The sequence below is a fragment of the Drosophila ananassae genome, chromosome 2L (genome assembly GCF_017639315.1).
Source record: "Drosophila ananassae strain 14024-0371.13 chromosome 2L, ASM1763931v2, whole genome shotgun sequence".
In the NCBI taxonomy this organism is placed as follows: domain Eukaryota; kingdom Metazoa; phylum Arthropoda; class Insecta; order Diptera; family Drosophilidae; genus Drosophila; species Drosophila ananassae.
This window is the reverse complement of record NC_057927.1, coordinates 5,571,126-5,588,270: the sequence shown is the minus strand read 5'-3', so window position 1 is coordinate 5,588,270 and position 17,145 is coordinate 5,571,126. Positions and strand designations below refer to the sequence as shown.

The following is a 17,145-nucleotide window of genomic DNA, read 5'->3' as shown; positions in this document are numbered from 1 at the left end:
GTTCAAATTTTAGTTGACCAGATTTTGAGTAAAAATGAATTAGCAAGAAGAGATAAGATCCGGAAGGTATAACAATCGTCGATCAGATAAGTATTAGCCATGTTATGGCTAACTTCCTCAAAAAAATGAAGAGATAAACCCTCTTTTTGCTAGTTTAACACTATAATGATTTTAAAGATGGTTTAGAACGATCACAAAGAGTATAGAATCTCAGGCTTCGTCCGCAATCAGTTTTTCCTTTTTTGTTTTGTCTTTTAATTTAAATTCACAATTTATATTGTGGTCTTAAAATCCTATCTATCAACCATATGCAAAACTCTTTTGACCAAAGGAATTTGATGAATTTCCAAAATGAATTGGTGGCAAAAATGAATCATTTTGAAAATCCACAAACAAAATAATGTTCTGAAACATGTGATAAATAGAATCATAATCCTCAAGCCTTGTCTGTCAATGCAATGATAGATTTACATATGAAATTTTTGCAATGAGCTCTGCTTCCAATTAATCAAGATATTCTGGATACCAAGGTTATTATTTCTACTGCCCTTTTTCTAGAATTCCGCAGTGGAATGTTCTTATCACTGTAATTGGAAAATGGAAATTAGAGCGGGCAACTAAACAAGCAGTTCTCACAACAATCATACGACCTGTTGGCCGCATAGCTGAAATAAAAGTTCCCCCAAAACGCATTTATCGAAAAAAGGTTCTCCATACGACTTTTTAACAATTTGCAATATCTTTTATTGTTTATTCATAATGCGGTTGTGTTGTACAGTTATATTTATATTACAATTAGGACTAGATTAAATATACAGACGTACATGAAGATTGTTTGACCGATTACATTCTAGCGCAAAAACGAATAACTCGGAGCAGACTAAAACTTAGCTAATAATACTACAGACGAGTTTTGTGGGCGTACGAGGGGTGGGGTGTACTCTAGGGGTAATATAGCTATTTTGTGTATAAAGTATTTGTAATATTTAAATTTTGGATTTTTCTTTTGATTCAGTTTTTAGAAGTAAGTATTTTGTCAATTGCTCTGCGTGCCATTAAGATTAGTGTTTATATAACCCTGAGTTTAGTTTATGCTATGTAGTCCAACAAACTTCTGCAGCGGCAATGCGATGTTTAGGTTTAAGTATTTACAGCCCCCAGATGGCACCTCGATTCCACAAGTTCCTCCCGTTTGATTACCAAATGTTGTAAAGATTTATAGTTTCATTTTGCTACAGATACGACGTAATTATTACTTATTTTATTTCTCTAATATAATTTATTTTTCTCTGATTTTTGTGCATTTTCTATTAATTTATCACAACGAAATGCGTCAACATTTTGGCAGCAAACAAAACAACAACATCAATAACAATAACAATCACATCTCATTAGAGTGTTCAACTTTGCTTGGATGTTGCTGCAGTTACAGATGCTGCTGCTGCCACTGATGCTGTTGCTGCGACGGTCAGTTCACTGTTGCCCAGATCGCTAGTCTGTGGTTTCATCTGCAACTCCTGTGGATGCTGTTGCTGCTGCGGCGGAGGAACTGGCTTTGAGGTCATTACAGGAGCCGGGATATCCGCCGGAATAAGGCCCTCTTTTTGCCGCTTCTTTTGTTTCATGCGGCGATTTTGAAACCATATTTTGACCTGAAGGAAGAAATTTATGAATAATTATAGTTTCAGTTAGAAATTAAATAATTTTTTGATTATGATCATTTAGGGAAGCCTAAACTGAAGTCCCCACCTGCGTCTCATTTAGCTGAAGTGTGTTGGCAATTTCGATACGTCGCGCCCGCGTCAAGTAGCGATTGAAATGGAACTCCTTCTCCAGCTCCGTCAGCTGCTTGTTGGTGAAGTTGGTCCGGCCGGAGTTGTTGGTGTTGCTGGACATGCTGCAGCTGCTGAGTCCTCCACCGGAGCCACTGCCCAGGCTCACGCCCGCCGCATTGTTGGCCAGCATTAGGGAATTCTGGACGGCCAGGACATTGCCAATCCCAACGGATCCGTTCCCTCCCACCGATCCGTTGACGACGCCGTTGCCTCCGCTGCTGCCGCCCCGGCACATGTCCAGCTGGCCGTTCATCTGGTAATCGTGCATATTGGCAATACCGCTGGCAGGTAGTTTCGGAGCTAAGGAGAAAGGTGAAGAAAATGCGAGGTATTAACAGGGATACACTAAGGAAAAATTATGATGTTGAAACAAGATTTAATAAGTAATATTTAATATATAATATCCCTTCGAATTTTTCCGTGTGTATTGTTTGCTTTTCTTATATTCTTTTGTTGTGGTTTCACGGCAAGAAAAGAGGAGTGGGCTGGGTCTCAGGTGAGTCTTGAGATCCCTTAACGTTGATCTTTAGCTGTCGCAGCTAATCATTGTGAGAGTTTAGACCCTCTATCCCTCTGCCCTGCACTCTCTCTTTCTGGCCATTTGACTTTTGGTTTGTTTGCGTGATTTTGCATTTTATTCATAATTTGACATGCGCCCCGTGGCTAAAGCCGACGATGATGAAAATAATTCCTTTTGGCCGTTTTGCCTTTTCATGGAAGGATTTAATGCGCTCAATAGGTTTGTTTGGAAATATTGGGATTATCCTGACAGCGGGCATTTGGTGCCCCTAACTCTCAGATCCTCTGATTCTGACTTTACCTTTCACTTTATTTTGGGGGAGGAACGGGAATTATAGTATTTGTGGGTTCGTCTAAGACGTGCTGACTTTGACAGGAAAACGGATCAGGTTTTCTTAAATACTTTTTAGAAAACCACAATATTTTCAGATAGTAGAGGTGTGGAATAGTACTGTCTTTGCAGTAAGATTTCCCTTATGGAGTTGAGACCGTGAGGCTCATAAAAAACCTTTTCACACAACCATAAATCTTAATGAAAGTTCTTAAAACATAAATCAATTAATAAGCATTATTCGACGAAACTTATGAGTTTCATTTGTGCTCGATGATTAACCTTCTCGAAGTTGAAAGGTGCCGATCGCAGGCCATATTAATTTGTATTGCCCGGAGTCCGTTTAGTTATCGAGTTGGCTTAACAGTTTTTAGGCAATTGGTCGATTCGAGTGCAATAAATCAAACGCCATGCCACTTACAATAAATGTGGTTTACAGAGCCGAGTGAATGATGAATTTATGACTGCTCCTCTAAGTGCTACTGATACCCAAATTGGCATCCAGTTCGCACAGTAGCTGGTAGCGCACCTTTCGAGGATTTGGGGGCTCTGTTTGCGCTGCTCGGTCGATAAGTGCCCGACTGGCAGGCTGAGCCCAAGCTGAAAAGTCTCCTATCGTAATGCACACAGGAATGTCTAAGAAAACAAGCCCCAGGATTATGTTGCCGAGTGGCTTGGACTGCATTTGAATTTTCCCGCAAACAGCCAAACAAAGGCAAACAAACCCAGTGGCAGTTGCACCGTCCGTCGCACTCACAATCAATACCACATTTGGCTCGAAGTGGCTGCATTCCGGTTGGGTTATCAATATGCTGCCAGCCAAGGCTGTCTCACATTTGATGCACTGTGGTTATACCATTACTATTTATAATATAATTTAATTTTATATGATCTGACTAGACTTTTGAACGTTTTTTTATAGACTGCGCCCTTAAGATCACAATACCTATTGATTATTCTCTATATATGCACCTCGAATACCTTTGTACCTATTATGAGATCTACCTTTTGTGGTAGGCATATCTTTTGGTCCCACCGCGACACGGTGCGGCCTCTATTTGTGGCACGGCTTCTGCTGGTGTCGCTCGGGTTGTCAAACATGTCGCGGCCAGTTGGCGGCACTGTCGCTTTTGTCCGGCGCCAAACGATATCTGCTTTGTAATATTAGTTTTAGAGAGTATTATCGGGGGATCGCTTCCACTTCAATGCTTCGAATGCCGGAGAAGCCAGTCGGCAGTCGGCAGGAGAGTATGAAGAGTAGGGACTCCGGGGGCTTATTTTCGGGGGGAAACCCACCCTCTGCCAGTGAAGGCCATCTCGCTAGGCGGCACCCAGGGGGTGGGTGTCCAGTGGGCTGGCACCATGGCGCTTAAATGACACTGTTGACAATCAATGTAAACATCCCAGAGCCACTGCAGCAGAACTAGGCGGGGATGAGCAGGGCGGAGGAGTTGAGTGCAACAGCTAGGGGCGCCACACAGAGGCAATGTAATTCGATAACATCTCAACTAGCGGTAATTACAATCGCAGGTTTAGCTCGTCAAGCGTTTGTTGACTTTTGCATATCCGTCCTTACATCGCAAGGTTCTCGTGAGAAAAGCGGAAAATTAGGGAAAATCTGGGAAATTCACAACAAACCTTGATTGTCTAATGGGGTTAAAGAAAGGGTGGATTAGAAGACCCTTTCTATAGGATCTTTGGGGCTTGTCTTACTTTTAGAAATCCCTATAACATTTTCCCCCAGACTGAAAATGCATTGTCGTTCGATTTCCTACTAACTGGTATCGTAGTATCAGCTTGTCCTTGATTTCCACTTCAAGTACAGTTCCCAGCGGCTGTGAGTCATCATCATCGTCGGTTGGCAAACGGCCATTTTGATATGATATAATGATATTATCATTTCTATTATGTAGGCGCCACTGCCACTTTACGGAGATCCCCCGCACACACACTGGCGCAGCGACAAGCTGACAATCCGGGTAGCATTACATTGGGTCCGTTTTGGGGCGATTAAATGGGCCTGGGGCCCGAAGCCCCCAGCCGTAGACCGTAGAACGTCGACGGAATCCGGCCGGTCCGGACCGGAGTGCGTGGAACGCCGTCTGGCCGGCGGCTCAATTGATAATAATATTTAATTCGAGTGCAAATAGAAAATTATATTTCAATTAAAAGTAAATTGTTTTAATTGTTGATTAAACACTACAGCAACATCAACATCACCATCAACGTCATGTGGCGAAACTTTTTAGAACCCGTACTGCTTTCCCCTAATCTGGGGCCATAAAAGGGCCAAAATGCTGATCGAAATATGCTGACGATCGGTGGCTTTAGTGACGATTTGATTGATCACCTTCTGGTTAATTTATGGCCCCCAATCGGAATGAACTTAGCCGCTGCTAAAAATGCCAATCTAGTCCATAATATTTTGCAATCAGTACAATGCGAAGTATTAACCCTAAACGGGACAGATGTTCAACTTCACTGGCCAGAGGTCAGTCCGAACTAATTGAGTTGGCAATCTCAGTCGAAACCCTTTTATTCCGGGGGAGGGTTGACCCAGCTAATTAGGCACAGTCAACACTCTTTGGCAGTTCGGGGCCTTGTTCAAACTCGGACACTGACTGTGACTCCGACTCCGAGTCAGACTCTGAATCGGAATCTGACTTGACTAAACTGCCATAATCCCGTCGAAAATCCACGAGCCATGTCCATTCATTCTGTCAGTTTTATTGGCCGCCTGTCAACCCGAGACTTTTTCCACATGTCATGCGATGATGCAGTTGTATCTCGGTATCTCTACATTTCAAACACGAATCGTGAAATGCACAAAAAACCAACCAAAATTCTTATAATTGAAGCTACATATCATCAATCCCAAAAAACAAAAAAAATCGGTGTATATATTCAAATCGAAGGTACAAAGGCAAAGTCTCGAAGTTTTCCAGCTTAATTGAAAGTTTTGTACGGGCGGCATAGCAGACGTCCCGCAGCGAATTAGTCACGATGTCTAACACACATGAAAATTGTTCGACAAAGGTATCGAGAGAGCCCTCTTGTAACGCAGCAATCCCCAAATCCCTAAAAAAAACCCCAAACTCAAAATCGAAAGAAAAAAAATCAACCCAAAATTTGCTGGTTGTCTGAGTCAGATATTAACCAGCTATGAGGTATTGGAAAATGTCTCAACTGGCGCCTAGGCAGCGGTTTCTTAATCTTGTTAACTGTCTCCCCGGAAGAAGTTTTCAATTCCTTATCAGACATCTCTGATCTGGTTGAGCTGCTCGTGTGTCTGTCTGTTAGTGTTTGGGTTTGTTTGCCTTTTCGAAAATTATGTCGCCGTCACAAACAACACCACATTGAGCTCGATTTAAATATTTACCCAGATACTCGTATGCACATATTTGTGTTATCTTAATAGCAACGTTTTGGCTACTGTTTTTGTGTTTATTTTATTTCTATTTTTTAGATTACGCTGAATTCCGGTAGCCTTCCGATAAACTCAAAATCAAAATTGTCGACACTATTTGTTCTACATTTATTATTTTTTTTGACGATAAGAAATTGCCCAATGCATCGACGTGATGGGTGTGTGCCTTGGAGGAAATTAAATTGGACAGGGTATATGCGGTTCAGGATCAAGTAATGAGTTCCTTACCATAGTCACCTCTTAACTATTCTGATGAAATAAAGCAAACTGAACAAATGGTCGATTATCTTTTGGGGTTTCGGGCGATAATTGGCTAAAGTGCTTTCCCACCTTTCCCACTTTTTAACCGATAGCAGTTCACTTTTGTCTAATGGTTTGTTGCTAGATATTTATTTATAAACTTTAGACACGACGTGCTGTGATTTGCAAGTATTTATAGAACTGAGCCACTAAGTAGGTGTGTTTAAGAAACTAAAACTGCTGTTTCCAGGGGGTGGGTTAATGGAAGGGGGTTGGATTTTCGAACGTGTCGCTGTGTGAGTTACAGCTGCTCTTTTGGTGTCCGTGCGTGTGTGCGTTGCTTGTGTTAATTCAATTCAATGGCAGCAGCAGCAGCAGCAGCAGCAAAAAAAGTAAAATCTTAATTCGAATAATACATTCTGACAAGATGACGGATCACCAAACGAAAATGCAGACACACACATGTGCAGATGTGTAGATGGTCATAGTTTCCCTTTTTGTTATTCGTACATAAGTACACTGTATATACGTCCATTTGCTGAAGAGCTGTTGAAATAAGGGTGTTCGATAGGGTCTAAGAAAAGGAAGGAAGGCAAAAAATACTCCAACAAAAATGGCTGCCAAATCACAAAAAAAAAAATGTAGTATAGAATGTGGGCTGGCACACATCATATATACACATCCAATTGTATATATATTCCAATATATACCCACTCGTTGGGTGTGTTGGTTGGGCGTGTGGCTGACAGTCAACACTTTGAGTGGCTCCACTTGACATGGCCCTTCCTCATTCCCTTTCCCAACAACTCCCCCAGACCCGCCCTTCGCTGTCTTCCACTTTTTGACGATTTAATTCAATTAATGCTTCATTCGTTCACACACAAGTATCCACATATAATATATCCATGTATGTACGACCAACCAAGTATTTGCAAATTAAAATGTCAACAAAACAAATTTCAAAACATTTTGCCTCTCGAAAGGTTCCTGTTTCTCCTCCACATCGGTTTTGGTCCTTTAGACGGCTTTAAAAGAAATATTTTTTCGACAATGATGCTAATGTCATCATCAATCTTCGTGCCTGCCGTGGAAATTCGTGCAGACAAGACGCCCAATCCCGAGCCTCAGACTGTCGCCTTCCATAATATATCTTCAACTTGGCTCATAGGCCTGCCTCCTCAGGTTTGCTTTGGCTTTCGGCTTTCCCAGCCACAACATCGAAAATATATAAAATTTTCATTAGACAAATTAACAAAATTAACTGACTGGTGCTGGTGCTGGTGCTGGTGCTGGTACCGGGTACTGGGTGGTGTTTTTTGGTTTGGCTTCGACTTTGGCTGAGACAAGTGGCATTAGCCAAACTGGCAACTGACTTGACTTGTTTACATGAGATAATTTCAATATAATAAATCATTTTTTCTTTCCCAGTGTGTTTTTTTCAGTTTGCTGTTCTTACGAAATTGAGATTTTAATTTTGTTGTTTGTCGTTGGGGTATTTTTTAGATGGTCCTTGGATTTGGACTGTCACACAAAAGTGTTACGAGGCTTAGGCATTACTTGGGCGTGAAATCACGAATCAGGAGGGTTCAATGCTCCAATTAAAAATGGAAGTGTTAAAATTATGTTTTAAATAGAGATTCATTGGAAGAATGAACAAATTCAAACCCACATTTTACGACATCAACGCCCCATCAACTCTCAATCAATTTTGAATCAAATCTCTTCAATCTAAACTAAGCCCCTATGGGGCACTACAATAAATGCCTTAATACCACCCTTTTGCGTAAAGATAGATAGGATACATCCATCAGTGGGCTTCGCCTCGCCAACAGCCTAAAACCGCCGAAATAAAAGCAAAATAAATCAAACCAAACTCAACGCGTGTCGCCAGCCAAGTTGAAGTTCAACCGTTCATGGCAAATACCTGGCTGGCCACTAGAATGTCCACTTTAAAGCTGCCCGCCCATTGTCGTTATCTGGGCGGGGTGGATCGAGTGGAATAGGGTGACACCTTCCATATTATGCCCTCATATCGGAGAAAGAAACCCATAGCTGGAGCACTAAAATTGAAAACAATATTCGTAGCCAACAATGGAACTTCAAATTGACAGCTTTCGTTTACCATTTTATCTACTATTTTGTCGGCTACACAGAGAAAATATAACTATCTAAATAGTTTTAATAAGCACTAATTAAAAATAATTTAAAATTCAAAGATTTGCTCAGCAATTTTTATAGAGGAGATACACCTTGAGTTTAGTAATTCAATGTCATATAAATACCATAATTTTCTCAGAGTGTATAGTGCATAGAGAGAATTTTTGGAATGAAATCACCTTCACACACAAACCCCCTACGAAATCGAGACAATTGTAGAGCTCTAGGGCTCAGAGGAGACCAGCGGCCCCTTTGATTCGCAGATCAATTGCTAAATGCTCGAGCTTTTTTACAGTTTCTTACCAACAATTCAAAGCACACCGCAGAGCAAAAGTTTTCATTGCCTTAGCCATTTGTCTCATTGTCTTGGTTGGGTTTTTGTGTTTTTTTGGTAGCAAATCAGTTCGGGAACAGCTTAAATTGTTGGCCGACTACTGTTTGTCTCGTCAAATGATTCATTAGGTATCGAAGTATTTTGTTTATTGCTGCCGCTTACAACGAAACTCCATTTGAGCCAACCAGGAGTTACCTTCCCAAAAAACTGGAACTTGATAGGAATTTCCGCGTTTGGACCCAATTAATAGAGATACTTGACAAAAATAAATTCTTATTTATAGGATTAGTAATAAAAATAATCCACTTGGGTCAAATATTTGACGATTAGCTTCTCCAAAAATGTATTTTTAGAACAAATAAATTAAAAATAAATTAATTTCTGTAGCATAAGCCACCACAAATAAATCACACTCAATTACCTTCGTCTTGATAAGCCCTATCGGATTGGCGACCAGGAAGAAAATAAAGTTCTCTGGAAAATCGAAAGACTACCATGACTTTGGGTCATTTTGCGAAAACTAACACAAATGAAGAACAAAGGGAAAAGCCAAAGATATTGAGCCACATTTATCGCAGATATCGATTTGGCCGGTGGGGCTAAGGGGGCGAGTGTGTTTGTGCTTGTGTCAGGGCACGTAACGCGATACTTATATAATTTAGTAAATTATACACTTGAAAAGTATTAAGGCGGGCAGCGACGTCGACGACGAAGGAAACGGAATACGTAGCGCCATGGATATGGAGAGAACCTTGGGCCAACCGAATGCAAACAGCAGATAAGATATCCGTATCCTCCGCTTTTGGCGCACTGTTTGCACCAAATGTCCGTTCAAGGCAAACAACTCCACGCAGATACCCACATCACCTCCCCGCCTCCCTTGCTGTGTGTATATTTGTGCTTAATATTACATAACACAGTTGAAAGAAAGGAAGGACATCGGGCAAGCGCACCCCTGCCAGGCATATCCTTTAATGCAGTCGTGGTTGAGTTGGCAGATATTTTCACAAAAATGGATTTCGTTTTTCTAAAGCATACCCTGCAGTTGGAAGGGAATGATGGGCTTATTGTTCAGGCATAGAAACATTCCAATTATATCTTAAAGCACTGATATGGTTTACTTTAAGAATATTCATTCCACCTTCATTTGTTTAATTTTTGGGAGCAGTCATTCCTCTCCTGATATCCCTCACCCCTCGCTGGCTGTCAGCCAGACTGGACTAATGTGCTTCTCATGTTGTCTCCGCCCGGAGTCCGGACTCCAGAGCCAAACTTTATGAAAACTGACATTTTAGGTGTGTAAATGTCACTGAGGCAGTGCAGGCCCAGTTCGGCTAACAGGAGAGGTAGTCTGGTATGAGATAGGGTTCTGTTTGGAGGTCCGCCATCAAGCAGTCCCTATCCCACTTAAGTGGTAATTATTGTAAGTACCGCCAAGGGCTTATCGCCTAACAAATCGATTCGTTGATCGGGCCAAAAACAAAAGGGTCAGAGGCCAAAGGCTGGGCTTCTTCAGGTTCTGCGATTGGAGCTCCAGCCCCTTCCAGAGGGGAAAGAAATTTAATAATACGCTTTCAAAAATGTTAACTCAGCGCGCGCCAGCGGACAAAATTTGTCACGACACATGCCATACATATTTTGGTCCCGGTTTGGTGTTTTTTGTTTTGTTTTTTACTTTTTGGTTGTTGGTGGCTTAGAAGTTTTGGTTACTAGAGGTGGCAAGGTAAGTAAGTATCCTAATAGGTTATTATAATTTAGAAAACTTAGTTGAAAAATGTACTAGATGTTGTACCTTTTTCATCTTAAGGTTGGAAAATTGTTAGATTCTTCTACAAAGAGGTTAAAACTCTTTCCAGAACTACTTCACGAGACCATCTCTAAGCCAACTAACCTCGGTGACGGACCCCAGCCACTGACGGGGTCGGAACGATGACGGTGACAGACAGGCGGGCGGGTCTCTCTACTCCAAACTCCAGACCCCGGACCTCTGAGCTGTGAGCTCGGTTCGGCTCGGTTTGGGCAAGCGTTTGATGTTATCTCGCATTCCTGGTGGTCACTTTTCTATCCACAATATCATTTCATTTAAATAGTCTGCCTCATTTTTTTCGAAGGGTTTCCTTTTTTGTTTTTGGGTTCTTGTTCGCTGCCGTTGGCTTATATTTCTTACCAATTTTTGTTTTGAAATGCACGTAATTAATTCATTTCGTTTTCATTGTGGCACATTCGTCGCTCTTCGGTTCGCGTCGCGTGTTGGTGTCAAGAAATATCAAAACATCACATCAAATAAATGTTGAATACCCCAAGCGAATGTCCCCCCCATCCATTGTCCGTGCACCGCCCCTTCGACCTCCTCGGCAGTGGCCCATAAAACTAACACCTTTTGCAACCTTTTGGCCAAAAGTTCTGTATTTGGTTTTTTTCAGTCTCTTTTTCGATGTCGACTAACATTTATGTTAATTCGGGTTTCCTTCACTTTTGTCAGACTTTTTCATATTTCATATTTTCCCCGTTTTGGCTTTGCGTGTGGAAACTCCCACCCCGCCTCACTGGGGAGTGGGCTGAAGCTCTCGAAACAAAGTGGTAGATCGTTTAAAAAACAATAAAACACGAACAGTAACAGTAACAGAAGCAGAGCACCTCCAGTTGCCAGGCATTAATTAAACTGTTCTACCACAACAAGACTGACCCGCCCCGATGGGAACTTTTCAATTATGTTATGGCCCATCAAAAGGCCAATAAAAGTAAACAAAATTATCACCAGCCGAGGGCATACCTAGTTGGGTGCTAATAGGGGATAGATGTTGCCAGAGATATAGGCCTAATTCAATGGTAAAAGGTGAGTTAGCAGCCTAAATCTCTAGTTTATCAAAATGAGTTAGGAGAGATCCAAACATCCAAACTATGCGGCATTCTTTCTAAAAAAGATACTCTGCTAATTCATTTATAAACTTGGAAGAGTTCTAAATACTTTAACCCTGACATTTGGATGATGGATACGTTTTTGAGGTTTACGCTTGGTTTTCTGTTTGCTTTCTGTTCGTTTTTTCAACTTTAGCTAATTTTAGTTTTATCTAGGTGTCATCATAATCTTGTCATAAGCATTTTCGAGATTTCGCACATTGATTGATATTGGTTACTGAAAAAATAGAAAGTTCTGTGCGTGCTTTTCGAATATCTTAAACCGATTCCTAGTCAGTGACAAATCCCTGTAAAAATGTGCATTAATCTTTATGGCAATGGGAGCGACTTCCCGACTCGAAAAATCTTTCTTTCCTGCCATCTGCCAACTCCTGTGCTTGGTCTGGTTATTGAAAAATGCTGATTAACACATTAGAGAACTCTTTGAATCGAAGACTGGTCAGGTTTGGTTGGAGTACGGGATTTGGACTGTATGGGCTGGTGTGCCCGCGGATGCCAATATGTCGAATGCTACCATTTATAACCATGATTGCTGATTATGCTGTTTCCCTGCCTGAAAATGGATGACATGACAGATGGACCCAAGCATGTGCGCTCACAGCGAGAAGCCCGAGCATCGGGCATCGGGCATCAGGCTTGGGGCATCGGGAATCCAGTATCCAAAGATTCCAGGGGAGCCGCCGGAGTCACGAGGCAGCCAGATCATTGCTCAGTGACAGTTCGGTTGCAGTGAGGCTCAAACGAGAGACTCTTATTTAAATAATCATTTTTTCTGACAGCCAACTTGACTTCCAGTTCGGCATGCCGAGGAGCCGCCTTTGTCCCCCATTCCCCCCAACAGCCACCCATTCCTTGGCTGCAAGTTTCATTCTTGATTCGAGCTGCATCTCCCGGCCGCAGGCTGCACGCTTTAATTGTTTGTTTGACTTGCGGTCGCCCCTGCACTCCACAGTGAGAAATATTCAATACAAATAATATTTAAGGATCTATTTGAAACGCACTTAAAAAATCAGCCTTATCATATCATAGTTTACTAAAAACATTTTGAGAAAAAGTCTATAAATGTCAAAAATAATTGTTTTATTCACTGCCTTCCTTTTTTATTTATTATTAAAGTTGATATCATTTTTTTAACCGTGCACATTACACCTCTTGGGCCCCACCCTGCCACTCTCCTTAGCGCCTGGTTCCACTTGCACGCGTCATTCGAGGGGCTTTTGGGATTGTATTTGGGTCTCGGAGCGTTTCGTTTTTGGGTGCGGCGCGTGGGGATCTCGGATCTTGGATCGGGGATCTGGGATCTCAGATCGGGTCGGCTGCATTTCGGTTCGGCCGGTCTCTGTGGCGTCGTTTAATTGAAAACGATGCATGTAAATGACACTTTTCAGCATTAATAAGCAAATATTTGTATGATTATTGGTGTAGCCAAGGGATTAACGTTTGAACTGTAAGTGGTTGGACGCTCGATGCTCCGATATCACCGATCACCGATCAGCGTCAGTTGTGCAACTGGCGACTTGAACAGGTTAAGTGCATTATGAACCGGGCCAGAAACCAATCAAAATTGGTCAACAGGTTTGGAAGGTGGCTCAGAGTACTCCCATGTAGGTAGGACTATTTTTTTGTTCCAAAATCAAAATCTAGGACCAAGTCTACAATGACGAATTATGTCCAACAAAACAGACTAAGAAATAAATGAAACCTGAATTACGATTCGAAAATGCGACTTTCGGAATTCCATATTCATTCAACTACTAACAATTATACTAGGTTTCAGGGTGAGTCGTAAAAGTTTGCGTAAATTTTATTCATCTGACCTCAAAGTTTTTTAAAAATGGCAATTATAAGCTTAGGCTAGGAACTTGTTTCGTGCAATTCATGAAATATTAATTCGAAAAGACTTGTTTTTTGTGATAGCCTGCTCGCTTGTATTTTTTGGATAATCAACATTTCATTTATCATTTATGAATATTTTATACGTTTTTTATTTATCGCTTACTTTTATTTATCAGCCAAAAATGTATTTTCTTAGCTGGCTAATTCTGAGATACAAAACTCCACTCGGCAATGTGACAAGTGACAACCTGACTGACTGCACAGGCATTGACAAACTTATCTGAAATATGCAAGAAATATGCCAAAGGAGAGTCCCCGAGAACGGCGAAAGCTATGAGCGGTGGATCGGAATCGGGATGGGGGTCTTGGGGATCGGAAGAATTGAGATTGGCAGCCGGAGAGGGGTGCAGAATCTTTGGCATTTGAAAAGACATTCTTATTTTTAGGTGACATGCCCTCGGTTGGACGTCTCTCTTGACTTTCTGTCTGTCGCATCAACTTGTATTTGTCTGATGTTTTAATTTTTTTTTTTAAACAAGTGCTAATTGTTAATATGGTTGCTAAATCTATTATTCCTTTCTAATATTTTATTTTGACGTCAATCCTCTTGTTTACTTTTATTTCATTTGTGTTTTTGCATATCCACTATCTGATTAAATCTTAATTTATTCTTTGAGCTAATCTGTGATCTATTGGGAGAACCATTTGAGTTGACAATTCTGTCGAGCTGACTGAAAAGCTGAAATGTGGCTATTAGCTTAATAGGAGGTTCTATAGTTTCCTCTGGGGCTGCCTAATGGGAGGTTGTCATTCATTACAGGTCCGTGTGCATAGTCGAAGGTGGTGCCAACGTGTAGAAATGTTAACAACCTTAAACTGGTTGAAATCAGGGAAAATAAATTGGTTTCAGATACCTCGTTGCGGTAATTGGATTGTTTTGCAAATGTATCTAATAACAGCATATTTATGCATTAAAGGTATCCTTAAAAGTTTCTTAATCCAAGCAAGCATACAATAAGAATCACTTCCGCAATATCTATTCAATTGATTTCTTAAAAATCTTACAAATTATTTGTTAAACACTCACCTTGTGGCTTGGGAACGTTCCTCTTGAGCTGCATCCACTTGTAGGTGGGCAGGTTGCTAGTGTGATTTGGCGATTTTGATTGTGTGCTCGCAGAATGTGCCCCATTCGAGGCGGAGGCAGTGGAGGAGGAGGTGGAGCTGCCGGGCGAGATCACTCCGCCGCGTTGCTGGCGGGACATTCCTCCATTTGGTGACACCGAGTTCTGGTGCTGCTGCTGCTGGTGTGCCGCTGGCGACTGATTCTGTGGGTGCTGTGCCTGCTGGTGCGCCGCCTGCTGCTGGAGCTGGGCATTTTGCTGCTGCGGGTTGCCGGCCAAATTGGCCAAATGCCCGTGGGCCAGGCCATGATGCATGTGGGCATGCATGCCTAGCGTGTCCATGGCGTCCAGAGTGTAATGCTGCTGGTGGTGCCACATCTGCGACTGCGTGGCCTGCTGCATCATGGCATCCGGCTCGTCTAGGATTAGACCGGGGGCGTAGCTGGCGTGCAATACGGCGGGATACTTCTCCTCAATCGGCCCGGCGTATCCATGGCCCGGAGCCTGGGCCTGAGCCGTGGGATAAGTGCAGTCCAGGTTGGTGTACATCATCCCGTTCTCGGAGCTTATGATTGCTCCCTGTTGCTGCTGCTGCTGCGGATTGCTGGCGTTTGTGGCAGTCACGGGCGAATTGTTGGCGGGCGGTGGCACTGTCGCCACTGCCGCGGTGGCATAGTAAGAGGAGTCGCTCTCGTAGTAGGAGTCCGCCGGCGAGTGGCTGGTGGGATGGAGAGGAGTTCCCGGATTGCCCATGCCCGTACTGGTGGTAATCCCGTACTCCGCTGCACTGGGGCTGAAGAGGTGCGAGTGGGGGTAGAGTTGTTGCTGCTGCTGCTGCACCACCTGGAGGTTGCCTTGCGGCGGTGGTGTCAACTGCGCCTGCTGCTGGGGATAGTAGCTGCCGGGCGAGCTGCTCTCGTAGCCACTGTAGGTAAGATGTTGCTGGTGCTGCTGCTGCTGGTGTTGCTGTTGCACCAACTGGTGGTGTTGCTGCTGCAGGTGATGGTGCGTCTGGTTCTGCAGCTGCTGCTGGCCAAAGTAGCTGGCGGCATTGCCAGCGGTGCCTGGGGTGGTGCTGCCTCCGTAACCGTCGTAGGCATTGGCGTGTGGGTGGTGGTGGTGCGGGTGGTTGCCGTACATGCTGCTTACGTCCATCATATTGTCCAGCCGGAACCGCACTTGCCTCAAGCTTCAAGCACTCTCTGAATATTCACTTCACTATTCCTCTGTATTTGGGCCACTTGAACACAGTTAATGGGGAAAATACGGAAAGTACGCGACGGTCGGTGGCCCTCTATCTTTATCAAAATACAAACACGAACCGATGACGATACGATGGCGACGACGACGTGCTGCCTGCCCGCTTACCAAGTCGTGACTGATTACTGGCGGTCCGCACCCGGGCCAATTCAGGCCATCCACTCGCTCGTCGCCCGTTTAGGCCACACCCACTCGCCTGGCATGCTGTTGTCTCGCCTTCGGAGTCGGGTCGTGCCACTCGCTCGTACGGGTTTCCATTCCGGCCACACTTGTCTACCCCTATAGGCGGCCTGCCACCGGGGGGTTAGTCATACATATATTCACTACCGGTTTTTGGCAGTTGCCGTTTCCATTTAGATTTTCGAGTTTTGTGTTTGTCCATGTCGTTTTTACTTTTTGCCAGTCGCCATACCAGGAGCGGATTGTCAAGGGCTTCAAATGGGGCACCTATGATTGGGGAGTTAGTGGTTCAATCCATAGACTTGGCCTAATAGATCTTATGTCTCGTAGACTTTTATAATTCTGAAACATACGTAATACGAAGTAGACTTAATTCAAGTTAGTTTCAAATATGGGCAAAAAATTAAGTTTTTTTATGTTTTAATTGCCACTGGTTCCTTAAGACAAGAGTAACATTTTCAACAGTCTTGACACAAAGCACAAGAAAGACTTCCACCCGAAAACTCTCTAGTAAAAATACTAATTATGACCTTACTAATTTAGTAATTATAGTTACCCTCAACACCGCATACGATTATAAAATAAAATCTAAATATTCATCAATCAAAAATCTATAATAAAATAGCAACACATAATTTTCCACACTTTCCATATTTTACGTCTGGGCCTTTATGGTTTCCTGGTTAATCCGCTCCTGCCTCCTGCTGATAGTATTAAAAGTTACGCCCCTACCCATGCTCATGTCGACGTCTTGTTTTAACTGGAAACCCTGTGTTTTGTATTTGTTTTGTGGTTTTGGCACGTTTTAGCACCTATCCAGAAATTCCCAACTGAATAGAGGGGCAGGTAACACTGAGGAGCTTCAAACTAGGAGGGGGTAACCGGTAAACAGGGGTCAGAATGGGAATTGCGACTATGAGGAGCTGTGGCAAACGGATGCTGACTGTGGCAGCTGTCAATCGTCATTTGCACATATGACAGCT

At 42.8% G+C, this 17,145-nt stretch overlaps 1 protein-coding gene across 1 annotated transcript; it reads right to left on the bottom strand.

Annotated features, from left to right (window-relative positions):
* Positions 1–820: 820 nt before the first annotated feature.
* LOC6500586 (homeotic protein labial) lies at positions 821–16,141 on the bottom strand. The gene is made up of 3 exons (XM_001953487.4): positions 14,686–16,141; positions 1,750–2,135; positions 821–1,652 (listed from the first exon to the last, which is right to left on the bottom strand). Exons 1-3 carry the CDS (start codon positions 15,878–15,880, stop codon positions 1,401–1,403), a joined length of 1,833 nt encoding a protein of 610 aa, XP_001953523.1. The 5' UTR covers positions 15,881–16,141; the 3' UTR covers positions 821–1,400.
* Positions 16,142–17,145: the final 1,004 nt, after the last annotated feature.